An 18421-nucleotide genomic window follows, 5' to 3' on the forward strand; every position below is an offset into this window, starting at 1 on the left:
TAAGTGTACTTGTAACGCACCTCTGATCTTAAGTCAAATTTCCTATTACGGATAACATGACGGTTATGCGCGGATCAATTCGAACTCTCAACACATTTCCCCCCCCCCCCCCCCCCCACAATCCACTCTCCTTCCCGCCTGGGGAGTGGGGAATTGGATCGCGGGGAGCGGAATTTAAACCGAATTTTTCTTTTGGTCTAGAGGAAGTCGCATGTGGGTGTTTCCTGGTTTTAGGAGATTGGGGGCTTTTCATGGACAGGATTTCGCCATTTTGAACGAATGGCTTACACCTAACGGCTTCGAAATAGCTTTAGAAGATTAAGGTGTTCTCGAGCAGAGGTCTTGGAGCACTTAAGGGTAAGGCATTTCAACGGGTTTTTGGCCCCCGGAGGTTTGAATTTGAACGAATCTAATTTTCAAAAGTTCAAATGCCCGGGAGTGATGTTGAAGTTCCGAACTGATCGGTACATTAATGTACACTACATGAGGGGATGAAGTCCCAGTGATCCGATCTTAAACCGTGATCTAAAGAATCAAGAACATTGTAGCAAATTTTCAGAATGTAGGAGGAATCGTCATTTAGGATATGCATTCAACGTCCCTAAAGATTTAGTGAAGGAGCAGTTCCGTGAGTTAAGCAGGTTCGTTTACTCCTTTAGGATAAGACGAGTTCTTCGTATGTGACCAGCTGCCTGTTCCACTTATTGAACTAGAAAGAAACAAAGGAAAAAAAACCACCGTTAATTTTGATCAACAGCAATCCGAAGACAGTAGCCCCAAATAACCAAGCCAAGGAATTCCAGCCCAACCAAACATTTAATAGATAAATATACCATTTAGTCTTTTGTGAATTATTTCATTTTCGTTTACAAAAAAAATCATAGCAATCAGAAGCCGAAGCACTGAAAAAAATAAAGAAAGAAACAAGGAAAATAAAAACAAACTTGGGATGTCTTGTAACCGTCCCGAGTGACCCCATCTCTATGAAAAATCCTCGGCAGAGAGTGAAGCGTTTGAAACTATTGAAAGTGTAAGACAGTAAGACCCTTGGGGCGGAGCCTCCCTCTTTAAGACTTTATTGGGTACACTCTTACCCCCCCCCCCCCTCCCATCCTCCCTCCTGGCCGGGAGAACAGCACAGCCGACAACGGACCTTCCCCACTGGTCTGTTGGCGAAGGGATATCGATCATGTGCAAATACTAACTACCATCGCCGTTGCTGGAAATAAGAGGGAACAGAAAGCAGATGTTGCCAAAATTGAAGACGGATTTCATACTCATTATCTTAGGATAAAGATACAACAATTTACCTAAGTCGTGGATTCTTGCTCTTCCTCGGACGACTGAAAGTCTGACAGGCTACAAAGACAAATAGCAACAGTTAATTACCTCCTAAATATATCTTTCTTCACATTTCTTGGCCATTTTCTACAATTTCTACTCCTTAAACTCGCATCTACTCTTCTAATTTGGCCTGGTCCTTATGATTGTTTATTCTAACAAACATACCTTTCACGGTGAATATCGATCCGCTTATTTTAAGCGACACCCTTTTGCAATATGGGTATCTCCTGAGAGATGAGCCATGGAACCTTACACAAATTAATTCAGATGGACTATTTCTCCATTGCAAACACTGTACAGTAGATGCGTTCCTTACTGACAAGGTTTGACTTTTGCTATCTTTTTAAATGTTAAAGTATTATAGTCAACTTTTTCTCAAACAAAATCTGAGCTTATTTATCCATTATACTATAGATATTTCTGAGCCTGACCTATCTCGACTAAAGTCCAATGTCACGTCATCGCCGGCCAATACGAATGAAGCCCAGTCCTTCACAGTGCTGAATCTGTCAGATTCGCGCATCACTTTCATGGCCTGGTTCAGACACGTACTGGCACTTAGTCCGTCTGCGAGGTTATTGTAGAAATTTCTCATGAACTCATGGGTGGCTTCATCACTAATCGCCCAAAGTGTCGCCAGCACAGAACGAGCACCAGCACCCAGAAAGGCACGTGCAATACCCATCACACCCTCGGACTTAGCCTCTCCTCGACCACTATGACAGCAGCTGAGAACAACCAGTTTTGCTTGCATCTTCACATTTTCCACGTCTTTCATCGTCAAAAGATAGTCTGCCTCTTTCAGATTTTTGGACGAACGTGTGGAATTAGGAGACAAAGCAATTTCACCAGTTTCCGCATTTGCATGCGCAGCAACGTGTATCAACTCAGCTGAAGGTAGTCTTCTCAGAACCTCTTCCTTTGTTGCTTGTTTTCCGGTGACTGGCTCCACATCCAGAATAGTTCCAATCATTTCTACCTCTCGTTTGGCAGCCGGGAGCTGGGAAAGTCTGTTCTCTACTTTTCTCTGATCTTTCTTCTTTCTTTTCTTTTTTTCGTTTTTCTGCACTTTTTTCTCGATGCAGACACTTTCTACCCATGGATCTCCAACAAGAAGGGCGTCAGTCGTTCCACTGTACTTTTCCGGACACTCTGCTAGGATCTTTAAACTTGTTAATGTGGGAATCAGTCGAATTTTAAACGTTTCGAACAAATACCTGGAATACTTGTCCTTGAATGCAGCAAACGGAGCCATGAAAAGCAAACCATCGGCAACAATAGTCACCTCGTTACCACTGATCACGCCTTCGATCGGACCTATGATCACGTCATATAATATCCTTAAAGGGTCATTTGTCCTCCCATATGACGGGGCTGATGGTTTCCTTCCAGAACTTTGATCGCGCAACTCTTCCTCAGCCATCTCATCTAAGGAACGGTCTTCACACCCAACACTTTCAAGAACACCAGTTCTGGAATGGGTATCTCCCTTCCAAGACACCAGTGAGGCAATGACATTTTCTTTCAAATAACGTTCATCAATTTTATTTTGTACAAAAGTAGGCTCTGTGTCTTTGTTCAGAACCCACAGGTTAATTGCGTGCTGGCCAACTGCCACAAACACTGTCTGCGATGAAATGTAACTTAAAATGTCATTGAGTGCTTCAGTGTCTTCCCTGTCCTCACTTGACCCAAAACGAGTTGATCGTAGGTTATACTGCGATTCCATGAGATCCATCGAAGCTCGTCCCCTTCCATACTCAGCTGTCAAGAGAGCTTCGTTGATCTTATCTTGCTGCAACTGAACTTTGCATAAAGCAGTATAAGTATCTTGATGGTAATTCCGCAGGCTATATTTCCATCCGTCGTTCGATTGAAGACTATTTCTGAGGCTGTTAAACAGTCTAACACTTAATTTATAACAATCCTCAGCCTTTTGAAAGTCATCGAGTGAGTAATAAACATTACCCAGATGGTAAGTCGCAATTCCTTCTTCAGGTTTGTCTCCCACTTGTTTAGCAACACTAAGATGAAGCTGGTGATACGCCATACCTTGTTGAAAATCACCCTTAGCGCAATAATCACGACCAAGGCTTTGGTACGCATGTCCTTCTTTTCCTTTATCTTTTACATCTTGAGAAACACTAAGGGCTAGTTGATGGTACTCTATTGCCTTTTCATAATTTTTTAGAAAATGGTAAACATCGCCAAGAACACTATACGCTTTTCCTTCTCCAAGCTTGTTTCCCACCTCTTTGGAAATATTAAGATGCAACTGGCAATGATTTATGGCTTTTTGGAAATCGCAAAGATAACAATAAGCAGCGGAAAGATTGGCATAAGCACGTTCTTCTCCCTTTTTGCTTCCTACTTCTTTGGAAACACTAAGATCTAAATTGTAGTTTTTAATCGCAGTTTTGGAATCACCAAGGTATCTATAACAATTGCCAATGCTTGCATACGCTTGTCCTTCTTCATGTTTATCCGCCAGATCCTTGGCAATCCTGAGTTGTTTTTGGTGGTACCCAATGGCTGTTTTGTAGTCGCCCAAGTTACGATAAGCCACCCCAAGATTAGAATGAGCACATCCTTCTCTAACTCTGTCTCCAGTTTCTTGAACAACACTTAAATGCAGCTTGTAATATTGCACGGCTCTTTTGTAATTACCGAGAGATGCATAATCAATGCCGAGATTGGCATACGCATTGCCTTCTCCATGTCTGTCCCCCAGTTGTGTGGCAATGCTAAGATGAAGACGATGATACTCTATCGCTTTTGTAAAATCATTCAGACTATAATAATCAGAACCAAGATTGCTATACGCACGTCCCTCTCCAGATCTGTCACCTACTTCTTTGGAGATACTGAGATGTCTTTGATGATGCTCAATAGCCTTCTTCAAATCGCCAAGATAAAAATACGTACTACCAAGACTTTCATAGGCAATTCCTTCCCCACTTCTGTCAGAAATGTCTTTGGCAATATTAAGATGCAACTGATGATACTCAAGGGCTTTGTTGAAGTTACGTTCATTGAAATAACGAATTCCAGTACTGCGATACGTGTGCCCCCTTACAACTTTGTCATAAAATTCGCTGTTCTCTCCACGGGCGTTCTGCGGAAGGGAAGAAGGATGATTTAAAGTAGTGCATAGTAATATCTCAACCTTTTTAGAAAACCAGTGGTCGTACTGTAATTAATTTGTACATTCCAATGAATGATAAATAAATAAATTAATTAATTAATTAAATAAATAATGCGGTATTGATTAAGAACTTTTACTGGTGTACGTTCATTTATTAGTTTGCCCCCTCTGTACGATCAAGCGCAAATTGTTTCAAACTACACAGTCTACTTTTTGGTTTGTTTGTTTGTTTGTTTGTTTGTTTGCCTCTGGTAACACACATCGAGTGTTGTGCAAAGGAACATTAAGGCAATGAAAGATTTGCAGAATTGAGGTACAAAGCTTAAATATTGACCATTTGAGTCATTTTAAATGCTTAGTTCTGAGTGCAATGTTTTAATACGACGTTGATCCGTTGTTGTAAGGTAACGTTCCTCTCTCCTGAGATGTTATTTAGTTAGTTTTCATTGTCTAATGGCCCGATCAAAATACTTATACCGTGAACTGTACTGGATAAACTCTGACTAATAAATTGTAAAGCAATCTTCACAGAGCAGTACATCTGTTGCATCCGACAGATACTGTTTACTTGAAAAAGAGGATATAAAGGCCTAAAGTTTGGAAATTATTTGAAATCACTCTGGCTTCCCCTCTCCTTTTTAAAAAAGTGAGGCCCTCCGCCTTGCACGACAAATCCCAAGCAGTACACTGTACCTTGTCGTCCACAGTTCCAATGTCTGGATCGTCGTTCACTGATGAGCTGGACGAATCTGGAGTAGGAGGAGGTGTGACGTCACTCATACCTAACGTGATGAACAAGGAAGCAAATACCTGTTTGAAACAAATTACTGAAATGAAGTCTTAGTTTGCAACACCAAAGGACCAAAACTGAACAAAAAGTGGCCTGAGAAATTAATGTTATCAAAGAGAAATCACCACTGTATAGGCGGTGCAAATGACTAGTTTTTATAAGAGAAACAAACTAAACTAAATGCTTTATGGCCGGGTGGGGCGGAAGAGATGCGAACCGCCGCTATGGACTAGCATGAAATTGTCCGGCTGGAGAGTCCCAGTCATACCGGTTTCTTGGAATTGTGTGTACTTCTCAAGGTTCGGTTACTACTGTCCCACTGTCGCTTCTGTGTAAATATACAATGTTAAATACGCGTTGCGAAAATAAACACCCTAGGAGAGTCACTGAGTCATCGTGACGAGACAAATTCAGAAATTAGTTGTAATAATTCCATCCGTTGAAACGGATAATTACTTGAGGGAAATTAAAGGTTGGGTCTAATGAATATGCCGGAATTCAAGAGCGAATGAACGACACAATTATTTTCTTTAGTGGAAAAAATTGACTTTTGACGAGAGAAACAATACATAGCACATTTTGCTCTTTTGGATCGTTCCACTTTTAGTCACCATCTCATCCAATTAATGTTGTACAGAAACAGCTTTCGTTTCTAGCTGTTTTGGACACTGTGGTGTGCGGTGTACGGCGTACCATTACGAACTACGAATTGTAAAACTCAGTGAAAGTGGGGTCAATTTAAACTCTTTCAGTTTCGACGTTTATTGGTGGCGGACGTTAGAATGTCTATGAGATCAGAGGAAATAAAATGGTTGCACTTTTGTCGTATCTTAAAAGAGAGGCAAGTTTTCGAACACCAAGTACGTGAAATGTTTTACTTAAAATGGTTAAATATTAGCAAAAGAGACGACTCCAAACTAAGTTGTTTCGCATCAATGAACATTTTAAATTTTTTTGCATCAGCAACAAATCGATCCCAGCGAGTGTTTGATATTTAATAAACACATAGACTGATGTCATTTATTCATTTAGGCATTAACAAAAACCTTTCAACTCAGTTTGTTTAAGACGTGATACTAACTTAGTTTAACTTGAATGCAACAGATCGCGGAAACAATTATGAAATGCTATAAAATCAAATGTTCATCAAATATTCCATTCGTTTACAATCTTAACCCGTGAGAGATTTCAACTGTTCTATCAACTATCACTATACTTTCGGATTTTGCACGCGAAACCAGTTTCAGTATTTAAAACAGTGTTGCAGCCGTTTGCGAGAATTAATGGATAAAATCATGAGAAAATGCCGAGTCAGCGCGTCAGGTATTTGTTGAAACTTATTTTTAGTTTTTTGAAACACTCTCTGGTTTCCTTTTCGGTCCTGTAGTAATTGCACTTAACGCAGTCGCAAACTTGTAAAGTTTGAAACACAGTTGAAGCTCTATTAAGTCGCAATAAAGTCGACGTTGATGGAGTGAATGCAAAAGGGATTAATTTTGGAACCGGAATAATTCTCTGATGCGATGCAAGTAGAATATCCGTTTAAGTGAAGTCATGCCCAAAGTGCGAGGTTCTCTTAGAACAGTCAACCGATGTATTTACCCCCTTCCGATCACCAACTGTCGAAGTATACAACAAAAACACAGTTGCTACTTTACCTTTTGAGCGCCTCCAGTGTGTGTCAGGTTGATTCGACCTCCATAGGGTCGGGTGCTATGTTGTTGTAAGAAACTTAGTTAGAACTTAATTTGCACTTTGTTGTGCAACATTCTCAGAATTCTATTTTAGTTGTTCTATTGTGCCTTCATTATATGCCTCGTTAATTGTTTCAACCTCGAGGATATTGTTTTTTATTTCCTATGGTTACTGACCTCAGGGCTTCATTAAATCAAACCATTCCGCTTCGAAACCTTAACCTTTGAAAGGCAATCAGTGTGAATGCTGCGAAGGTATACGACGATATATCGACATCGCTAAGCCAAGGCTTCCTTTCTCAGTACCATAAAAGAAATTAACGTTCTCTTCCTGATCACCAGTGCGTTAATTCCGTAAGTCATGATTTGAATCACGATGCTTCTGGAATGATAAAAATAATTTTTCAATCAATCTTCTCTCGAGCATAACGTTGTTTGTTTTTGTAGTTAAGAGTGATAGACTTATTAGTTTGGTAAATAATTCTCTAACTTTCCGGGAATGATAGGTATTTTTTCATTATTTCCTTTGTACGATTGGTTTAATTTTTTTGTCCAATCTCGCCAATTTGTTGCACAAGATAGAATGATTTTAAAACTTTGTTACCTTTTAAAATCGATAAATATTGAGTCTCTGCTGTCATGAGAAACATTGTGCACACTAAATAGATTTGGAGCTCGGTAAGTTATGGGATTTTTGAGGAATTAGCCCTGTGACTAGTTTCTGCAGTTGTTTTCTAAAGAATTCATTAGCAAGCTATCATGCATCACAAGTTAAAGAACAAAGACCCCACGGGGTGCGTTTATCAAAAGTCACGATATCTAACCGGGGCCGTATATGCACATCGCTCTTGTACAGAGATTTGTTTTTTGTTAACAGCGAAAGGTAGATTTTGAAATCTTTATATTTTTTATGGAACACATTGATCAAACTACACCAAGATTTACAGCCGTTCGTTCAACAACTGACTTAACAGATACTTATATATATATTGGTCTTATTGTTATTCCAACAATAGGCTATTGTTAAGTAACAAAACTTAAGATTCTAACATCTTAACTTAGAAAGGCTTCGATCGTGAATGTGGCTCCAGGTATTTTTAAGCCGATCAAAAGAAATCCAAGATTAAAGTTAAGCGAAGCTTCTTTTAATTTATCTAGTGTACAAACGTTTTATATCGCTAGGTAATAATTCAAAACTAAGCTAGAAAATATAATGTACCGAAATCTCAACTAAAAAGTTCAAGGTTCAAAGTTGACGCTAATCCAGGAATTAGCGAATACTAGCTTGAACAACCAATCACATTGGCTTGCTTATTGTGAACACCACCAGTGACGTCACTGAAAAGTTCCAAAGAAAGGTGCACTAACGCGAAATAGTTAACCACCAATGATTTTTTATTCAACAACGTAAAGAAACGGCCGAGTCAGTTCTGTACGATAGGACACGTAATTTCAGTGTGGACACGCGCCTTCTCTCTTCTTTTAAGGACCTAAAAGGAGCAGTTCCAAGAGGAATTTCCCGTTTATTGGTCCAATTTTCAGTGATAACTTGTGTAATATTGTTAAATACCTTGCTTGCGCTGAACCGACAACACTTGAAAAAATCGTTGCAGTATTTTCCACAATCGTAGCGAAAGCAGAACTGAAATCTGCTTTTCGAAATGACTTCAGTGGATTTTTCAAGCGTTGCGTGATGTAACGTGCTTCCCCTATCCTCTCTAGCAACGGTGAAACATCGATTTGAGCCCTTACGTGACAAGTTGCACGCAACCTAGGCTATGGTATAACAATGCTTTTAGAGTATGAATCCCAAAAATAAATAGTTTTTTTTTTATTTGAACCAACAGAGACTGAAGATAGCAGGGCATATCGTATACACCCTATTTCACAGGTCATTTGATTTTATAAGCCACAGCCAGCAGGTATCACCTCTCTCTTGATTGGTTCTCTGTTACTTCCTCAACACATACGTACATACGAATGAAGACGTTGTCGAAGTTAAATGCCATGGCAAAAAAATTATATGAATAAAATATTTTCCTACTCCCGGAGTAGTCGCTTATTTTTGGCATTCAATACACATGGCTATATGTCAAAAAATTCCGTTTGGAGGAAGAATGATTTGATTATTCATTGGTTACGTCGTCAATGGCGCCATTAGCTTCTTGCAATTCGTTCCCAGATCCTTTCGCCGATGTTTCACTGGCAAAATCCGCTGACCACCCAGAACTTTCATCTTCATGATCACTTTCGCCTTCTATCTGGTTTTTCGAGTAACTGTCATCTTCGTTCATTAATTCACCTGATTCTAAATCATTTTGTTCGACATTCTCAGCGTCGGAGCTTGCATCCGAAGTTGACGTCTCGTCCTCTTGTTGTTCCTGATTTTTTAAGAGACTGTTGCTCTTATCTAAAGAGCCCTCAACTGCATTTCGTAGAAAGCTTTCTTCCTTACTGATAAGGTTCTCAATATCAGCTCTCTTAGCCGCATTTTTGTCGTCCTTGCGACCCTGTTTATGCACTGGCAGCAACTTCGAATCATTATCAGACGAAGAATGCTCCTCGCTTTTGGCGCTATGTTTTCTTGACCTGTGAAGTTTCCCCTTTGCTACTCGGCCTTTCTTTATCATCTGAAGTTTGTGCATCAGATCGTCAACTTTAGTCTTCTCTTTCATTTTGGCGAACAACATCGCTAAAGACTCCTTCATTAGTGAGCTGTTGTTTCTCCCAGGAATTTGCCCCTTTTTTCCGCTCTGTGCCATTCGAAGAATTTCTTTCAGCATCTGAAACACGTCTTTGTCATGTTCTGCATGAGTGCTAAAAACCTTTCCAATGTTTCCTTCACTCTTGGAATCATGCTTTGTGTTATAGGGCTTATTCTTGCTGACCTTTGGTATAGTATCAAGAACCCTCTGTAAAATAACTTTGTTAGCTGTTGATGACATCCATGGGCCCCAAAATCCCCCAAGCGCTGCTGGGTTTACAGAAGGGTCCCTCTCAGGGAACCACACTGGAAGGGCGTTTTTCTGGTATTTGATAAGCTTGAGGAGTAACTCTCGGACAATACCAAGATTGGAGCGGGCAAGATTGTTATATTCACAAGGATCTGAAAGACAAATGTAAACACGAGAAAGATGCATTTTATCACTAGGAGCCTCTATCTATATGAATTCTTGATTTAACCCTTTACCGAGTAGACTCATTTAGCTTTTCCCGCGAAAAAGTATGACACGTGACAATTTAATTGTCATTGCTCTTCTATGATTGGGTATTTGAACTGTGGGCGCTCCAAAGGTCCCCTGAGACCCGTTCTAAAAATTTATATACTCGGGAAAGGGTTAACTCCAAGGTTTAGTATGAGAAATAGAGGCTCCAGATCATGGGCTTCTGTCCAGTTCTACTGATAGGAGTCGAACTACTAATCCGGTTGCTCTACCACTAAGTTAAACCTAATGGTGACTCGTGAAAGCTAGGCCATTAAGCTAAGTTTTTCATTTAATCACCAGGCTTAAAACACACCAGTCACCATCCATTGCGCAAATATAAACATGTAAACATCACACCCAGCATTAGCATCATGAAAAATGTACAACTTTTCGACGCGATTTTGTAAAGCGGCCGCTTGCGTAGATTTTAGCTTTATGTACTGAATGATTTGACTAAGGTTCCTCCATACTGATCTCGTTTCCAGTTTGCTTCGTACTCAGCTTTGTCAATAACTTTAAAAAGGAAAACAAATATAACTAAAATCGATCTAAATTGAAAATTGAGGCCGATGGTCTTAAAGCTATTCCACTTAAAAAAATTTAATACTCTACAGATTGTGCCTAGTCTCCTACGCATTCCTTCTTTATGTCGTCACGCAACGCTCCTCCCACAAACGAAGAGCGTTGCGTGACGACACTAAGAACGACTGCTTAAGAGACTAGATTGACAAATTGTACCTTGCTCGATGTTAAACAAACAAGGAAACTCATTGGTGTCGCATGCAGCTTTGCTACTTTTCTTCCACTCGCCGCACTTTATAATCGCGCCACGTAATGTGGAGGGCTGGGGCATAGTGTCCAGTTCCCCCGTGACTTCATAGCGTGGGTGCCATGTTGTTTCGAACACCTCATCCTGATTGATTATTAACTTGTACTGGTTCACGCGAATTGCTGCAAATTTACGGATGGGATCAATGTTGTGTAGAACCTGCAACATGATGGACTAATTAATATAGCCTAACCAAGATAAACTTTTAAGTTTATGTTATTATTATTATGGTTTTATTGTTACTTTTTTTTACAAAGATAAATAAAAATGAAAGAGAAGGAAAAAATATCATTCGTTCGTTCGTTCGTTCGTTCCTTCATTCATTCATTCATTCATGCATTCATTCATTCATTCATTCATTCATTCATTCATTCATTCATTCATTCATTCATTCATTCATTCATTCATTCATTCATTCGTAAACGCTTTCTTTTTTCCCTTTTTAAACATTTTTTTCGTTTGCTTTATTAATCAGCCAATAAAATAAGTTAACGGGAAACAGTTTGGCCCAGGAATAGGATCTTTGAGATTCAGTTGTTTAAAAAGTCTCATTTTTGCAGCAACAGAAATGTGCATCTGTTTTCAGATTATTTGTGATGTTTTCTGATATCTCTGTCCATATACTGAACAAAGATTAAGCTATACCTAAATCAATGTTATTATTTTTAATTAAGTGCGCAAGCAGGCGGAATTTTTTAAATCATGCAATCTGAATGATTCCAGTAGTGTGTGCAATTTTTCGACCCTGCCCGCGAACCCTGGCGGATTTGATGCGTGATTGGTTGCGAGACCTCGGCTTTGTTTTCTTGCGGAAAAATTAAAAATGTAAATTCACCGGTCAGGAGATCCGTACTGGGAAAAAGTGTGTCCTCCGTCATAAGTACGGCCCTTGGCCTGACCTCTCGACCGGTGAATAACATGTATGTACCGATGATGGTTGCTGTATTAAACAAAAAAGAACGGAACGCCATTGTTACAAATAGACTAACATTCACGACGAAAATTTAAGATACTTTGAACATAGCGCATTTATAGAAACCGTGATATTTAGTACCTCAGTCCTTGGAGATGGTTTCCCAAGAGCGATGGTATCCCACACATTCATTCCATCAATCTTATCCTGGATCGCAGTGACGTCACCTCCTGCGAGATGATAGAAGGTTGGTAACCAGTCTGTGACGTCAATCAAGTCATAGCTGACGCGACCTTTCATTGAAATCAGATTGCTGTGTACAAACCCAACTCCACGGACTCCTCCCTCCCAGAAAGTGTCTTTGCCGCCTTTGAGTGGGTAGTTGCAACCTTCATTCCTAAAGAAAGCGATTAGTAGAGGCAAATCATTTGTAAAGTTCACTACTCCCGCTTTCGCCCCTAAAATCTTCGCCCCTTCCCGAACCAGATAAATGTGAAATACACTCTTTTTTATAAGATGGTGGAGGCTATAAGAACATACCAAGAGCATTACCCAGGCTGAGAGCCAGTTAAAAACGTTTTTATTTTGACCAAATGTTTTTAAAATGAACAGTATTATACGGATAAAATAATACAAGTAAAACTTCTATACATTCCATTTCACAAGCAACTTGGCACTGACGTTATGGTACATATTGCTCTTTGAGAGGCGTCTTGGTCACGTCCGAATATATTTTAAATTGAAATACTATAACAGCTTACTAAAGAACATCTTAAGAAATTTTTCAGGCTCAAATTGCCAAAAGAAGAAGAAGAAGAAGAAGAAGAAGAAGAAGAAGAAGAAGAAGAAGAAGAAGAAGAACGTTCAGCCACAGCCCCAAATTTAGACGTTCTTATAAAAAATAAAATTGAAGTGTATGTGAAATTATCATTTATTAGTTGCATGGCTGAATTTCCTTTAAGGACCGCTGAGCCAGTGGACGGCTCAAGAGCGCGTGTTCGAAAAGTTGGCGACTTCATTTTCATCAAGATATTTCTAAAAATTAACAGTCAAAAACTACGATCGGCCTGATTGACACATTACATAATACGGAGAAACCAATAACGAGTGTGTTTTTCTTACCAGTTAAATCCCCTTGGAGCACCGCCATTATCGGTGGTAAAAACGATGACAGCGTTCTCATACAACCCTGTTCTTTTCAGAGCTTTGGTTATGTTACCAACCGACTCATCCAAAGACGCCACCATGGCCGCGTAAATTCTTCTTTGATGAGATGAAAAATGGGGAAATTTCTGAAAAGGAAGAAAGGCAAGTAGGTAAAGTCATTTGAGGAGTTAAGGTATCTCTTCAGGCTTGCGTTTAGTGTCATAAGTTTCTGTTTCACATTCACCCGCGTATGTCCCAAACATTTTGATCAACGACGTATATAATCTCGTACCCTGATCTCAGTTGGTTCGGGAATGTCGAAATGTGAGATCTCCCCTCCGCCTGACCGTGGGAGATCTGGGTACGAGATTACGACGTATATAGCTACTCGAGCCACTGAAATAGCTTCCCCAAGAAGTGGTCAAAAGGAACGCTCTATTTAAAAAGCAAAAACTGTTGACGACGGCCCTTTCTAATCAAGGAAGGTTATTTTATTTTAATCTATAACCGGGCACACACTGGCAAACTCCGATCAACAAAGACTTTGTGTCGGGATGGGGTGGGGTGGGGGTGGGGGTGGGGGTTGGGGTGATAGAGCACTAGCGGTAGAGAGATGTGAAGGATAATCTCTTGTACAAGCATACATTCCTCTAAAGGATTCTTTTCATATGAGCAATGTTTGTTTAACTACGAAGGAGACAGACTCTATGATAAAGACGAGGCCTTGCCTAGCGACCTTGAAGTCAAAAGTATATTACGCATGGTCTATTCTGACTTACATCTAGCAGTCTTTGCGGAGCCTGTAAGGGCTGATTCCCATTGGCTGAATGAACTCCTTGTTGTGCGAGGTACAAATAAAGCGGTTCAGCCTTGTTGTGGGTCTCAATGATCCTCGTGGCTATTTCCGTGTACAATTCTGTACCATAGTGACCGCTTTCGTTTCTGACAGCCTTGAGTTTGGAAAAGGAAGAATAATTAACACCAAATATGATTTTGTAACGCATATGTTGATTTTCATTGTAAAACTGCTGAAAATTGAAGCATGGCCCAAGACAAGAGCCCACCAATAATATAAGCGTACTCGACAATTCACAGGAGTTCAGAAGTAAATTAGGAAGAGGAGCATTTGTGACGAAGGAGTTGGATTTTATTACCGTATTAACGTGAAAATGTGTGCAAAGCTCATGAACCTGGAAAAGAACTCATAGCGGCTTTTCGCTCGCCGGTAGACATTTTACAGGATTTAACCAGTTGCCTCAAACTCGTTTTAGCGTTAGCAAAGTTGTAACTTAAACCATTCAGTTGAAAGCTACTGAGCAGAAGTTTTCTGTACGAGTCATGTTATGTTATACAAGGTGGTTCTCAATAATTTTTCAGGCTGTTAATTAAATCCTAAAGTGTGATTATTCACTCGAATGAAAGCTCCTTAGTAGCACTTTCCCGTGGTGCTGTTTATTACGCTGTACAAGGTGGTTTTGGAGTCTGTGGATGAAATCATAAAGTGCATGCGACTATTCCCCAAAATGAAAGCTATTGATCAGTACTTTCCCGAGGAACATGCTGTTTTCTTTTGCTATATACAAGGTGGTTCTAATTTCTAAATCTTTGGACGAAATCCATTCGTGCTTTCTTTCTACTTTTGAGGCTGAGGATGAAATTGTGACTTCTTTGAATAAAAAGCGAGTACTAGTATTATGTTGTGCTGTTACTCTGTTAGCAGATAAAATTTGACTTAAATTAATGTTGATCAGCTATACCTTACAATCAGCTTTATCTTGCAGTGGATTTTTTAATCTCTTACATCATAACGTGCAAGGTTAATTTTCTTTCAGCCGCAATAGGTTGTCAGGCCGCTGATCGTAGTTCTGTTCGTTTTTACCTTCATGTTATTCCTCAGATCTGTCCCCCAGACGTCCTCCTGTGAAGTGTGATCCCAGTAATCCTCTTTTCCGTTCCAGAAGCCGTAGTAAGTTTCAAACCCGCGGTAAGTCGGCGTGTATTCCTTTTCAAAAAATCCCAAATGCCACTAGAAAATCGTCAACGTTAGAGTTACAACAAAGTATCATGGCCTAGCTAGCAAGGCGCTGGAGCTCTGGATTAATCTGTGTCCAAATGCACAATGCGTTGCTCTAATACAGCGAATCAGAACAGATCTATATTGGCGGGGGGGAGGGGGGGGGGGGCGGGTAAATACGTAAAACCAAGATAAAACGTACAATGTGAAAATATGCTTCGCCGGCGAGGACTCGAACCTCGGTTTCCCGCATTTAAGGTCGGTGCCTACTTTTGCTACTGCGCATGCGTTCTGCGCTTCTGGAGATAATCGGGTTTCCTGTGGGTGGTGGTTACTAATACAGGGGTATTTTTGCGCGGTTTGAAACTATGCAGAGAAAGCAAAATTCAGCAAGTGCTCTTGGTATCCAAAATGAAAATTGGGGATAGCCATACATTTTTCAGAGATAATAAAGTTTTAATTTGAAAAAAAAACGCCATACTTTATACATTGCTTTGTATTTTACGCTTTTTAGAACAATTGTTGCTTAATTATCTCTAAAAAAAATGCGTAGTTACCCCCAATTTTCTTTTTGGATTCCAATAGCCCTAGATATCCTTTTCTCGCATAGTCATAAACCGCGCAAAAATACTTCGGTACTCGTAGGCACCGTCGCAGGCTAACCAACAGAAGCGGGAGAAATAACACGTTAACATTTGAAGAATTACGAGTAAGGAGTAATGTGTATACCTTCCCCACTCCGTGCGTCCTGTACCCAAGTGACCCAAGATACTGTGGTGTGGTAGCTACTCCCAGGGGAAGGCCGTACGGCTGAGTACCAAATATGGTGCCGTGTTGAATACCTGTAACAAAACGATTTGGGGTCCTAAGGTTAGCTGGAGTTTGAATGGAGTGAAATCTCGGAAAGTTAAAAAAGACAAAACAAACCCAAATTGTCAATTACCTAGGTTGATGGGGTGTTTACCAGTCATTAGAGATGCTCGGGTTGGAGTGCAGATTGGTGACACGTAATAACTGTTCAGAATCACTCCCTCGTTGGCCAGCTTGTCAATGTGCGGAGTTGGGATCTGGGGCGAGCCATGAAAACTGACGTCATCCCAACCCTGAAAAAAAAAACCGTGAAATTGCGTAAAAGCATCCTGATATACAGAAGCGAGGACAAAGGTGATAGGCCGTGTTAGTTAGCCTGTGAACAGTCTATTTCGCCGTATTCCCCAAAAGGAAGGTCACTCACAAGCTAGGTAACTCAATCATGGATAAAATAATAAATCACAGGCAAATGTTTATGTCATTTTCTCCCATCCTATGGCACCAACAACCGTAAAATTACAGCGAAATTAAAGGGATTTACAGCTACCTATACTATCTTTGGATCTTGTAGCGTAAAGCACAATGACGGAGGCTACCACCTCCCCGTGGTCATTTATTATATTTTAAATTAGCCGCGAATAAATTTAATCATTTCTGCTTACGAAGCCCTCGTCATAAGAGCGAAAGCTTGAGAACGTTTTTAATTGAAATTTCTAGTCTTTGCAGAAGTGAATTACCGCAAACGAAAAATGATATTCCTGAGACAAGAATTAACTTTGTTTCTCACAATTATTTCCATATTTTCCAACGGATTTATTTCGAGTCAGTTTTATATTTTAAGCAGAGTTTTCTTTGAATTGGAAGTAAGAAGATCGCCCACTATACAGTTCCTTACTGTTAACTACAATCGTTTTAATTCCATACCAGATCATCAGCAACAATCATGATTATGTGGGGCCTGGGCGCTTGCCATTGTGACCTTTTTTCCTCTTTCTTTCCAATCACGTGACATGATTCTAGAACCACAATAACGAAGCTGAAACAACAATTAAGACCAAAAAGAGTTACTTTGAAAAGTTATAAACAAAGCTGAATTCATACGTCACGTTTCTGCCCCGTCGAATATATACAATTCAACTTACAGATAAGTTCGACAAAACCGATAACATGACGTCGGAACCTGTTCGTAACCTCTCAAAATAAAGTGAATTTAACACTTGTTGCTTGTGTGGCTATTGAGCTGATTTATTTCCCACTTCTTCAGACGCTTGAATGGCATTTCGTGGGAGGCAAGTGCGACCTCATAAACGTAGAAGGTGCATTTTTCGCTGTTTATCGCAACAATGAGCGCGTTTTTCATGTTAGTTCTTGTTTGTTTTTGCTCGGATATGACTTGTTATCACGGCCGGCGGGGGACAATAGCCCATTTTACAGTTATGTGCTTCCAACCTCGTTCCCAGAGCGAGTTTTCCCTTGACCCTCCCCATTTTACAAGGGAAAAGCTCTGGAACGAGGTTGATATTCTTAGTGACCTGGCCTTAAAATGGAAACGAGGCTGGATTTGACAACATGTGAGATTTTTTTTTTAATTGTCGCGTCGCCAGAACTGATGAAAATCACACGTTTAGCCACCTTTAAACTAGCTACGCGACTTGGTTTCCTTGATATCGCCCATGAGCAGAACCATACAAATGCCAGATAACTTTGATGATCACGTTGTCCTCCGTCTCTTGAATTGTGTGACTGCGCGGCCTCAATCGCAAAAATTTATTACAAGTATAGTACTGGCGATAGGGCAGTTTTTGAAAAACGTCGCATCACCTGTACAAGCAAAAGAACCACGGGTTTACTGTCTTTCGTGACAACTCCAGCCTCGTTTCTACTCAAATGCCAAGGTCACTAAATAGACAATGTAAAATAGACTATTTTTTTAACATTATCAATAAATTTCAATTAGGAAATCAAACGCTTGTGTTTTTAAAAGAGCATCATGTTGTGTAATTAATAAACCATGAAAAACGGACGGAAGCGAAAGAAAAGTTCACACCGATTCTCATTGTACCAGCCAGTGTCGGGTGTGATCCAAAATTAACGCGACGATGCAGAGTGAAATAATACTCAGGCAGCGATGAAATACTAGCTATTCGGTACGACTTAGAATCACGACCTCATATTCAATTGCACTTGCTACTCCTAGAAGTTGTGAAATACCAAAATGAAAGTAGGGTTAGAAAATGTTTTGACAAAATAAAACGGCGGAGATTCTTTTTCAAACATAAGCCAGAGAGATTGGACCACCTACTTACCAGAGTTTCCAGAGCATATTTGACCACGGCCCCCTGGTTTCCATGTCTGATAAACCGAAGTAAATAAACGTTTTGTCACTTTACTATTTCCATCTTATAAACTGTGCTGTTCACGGCTGCTCTCTTTGTCAAGGCGTTAAACATTAATGATATATTCAACACTTCTGGAGCAGGTACTTGCTGAAAAATGTATAAATAAACACTCCTACAGGTTGGTAGTATTC

At 40.0% G+C, this 18421-nt stretch overlaps 2 protein-coding genes across 2 annotated transcripts; both read right to left on the reverse strand.

The window, feature by feature from the left end:
* Nucleotides 1-346: 346 nt before the first annotated feature.
* LOC146464582 (uncharacterized) lies at nt 347-7219 on the reverse strand. Its single transcript, XM_085129344.1, has 5 exons — nt 6938-7219; nt 5183-5299; nt 1776-4459; nt 1311-1359; nt 347-709 (listed from the first exon to the last, which is right to left on the reverse strand). Exons 2-4 carry the CDS (start codon nt 5267-5269, stop codon nt 1311-1313), a joined length of 2820 nt encoding a protein of 939 aa, XP_084985470.1. The 5' UTR covers nt 5270-5299; nt 6938-7219; the 3' UTR covers nt 347-709.
* Nucleotides 7220-8782: 1563 nt separating this feature from the next.
* LOC146464583 (arylsulfatase B-like) lies at nt 8783-18392 on the reverse strand. The gene is made up of 10 exons (XM_085129221.1): nt 18198-18392; nt 16816-16927; nt 16025-16184; nt 15811-15923; nt 14947-15093; nt 13847-14017; nt 13044-13213; nt 12063-12318; nt 10918-11167; nt 8783-10079 (listed from the first exon to the last, which is right to left on the reverse strand). The coding sequence occupies exons 1-10, from the start codon at nt 18239-18241 to the stop codon at nt 9100-9102; spliced, it is 2403 nt and encodes an 800-aa protein (XP_084985347.1). The 5' UTR covers nt 18242-18392; the 3' UTR covers nt 8783-9099.
* Between the last annotated feature and the right edge of the window lie 29 nt (nt 18393-18421).

The sequence above is a fragment of the Pavona decussata genome, unplaced genomic scaffold, assembly GCF_977016875.1.
Source record: "Pavona decussata unplaced genomic scaffold, jaPavDecu1.1 SCAFFOLD_161, whole genome shotgun sequence".
NCBI lineage: Eukaryota > Metazoa > Cnidaria > Anthozoa > Scleractinia > Agariciidae > Pavona > Pavona decussata.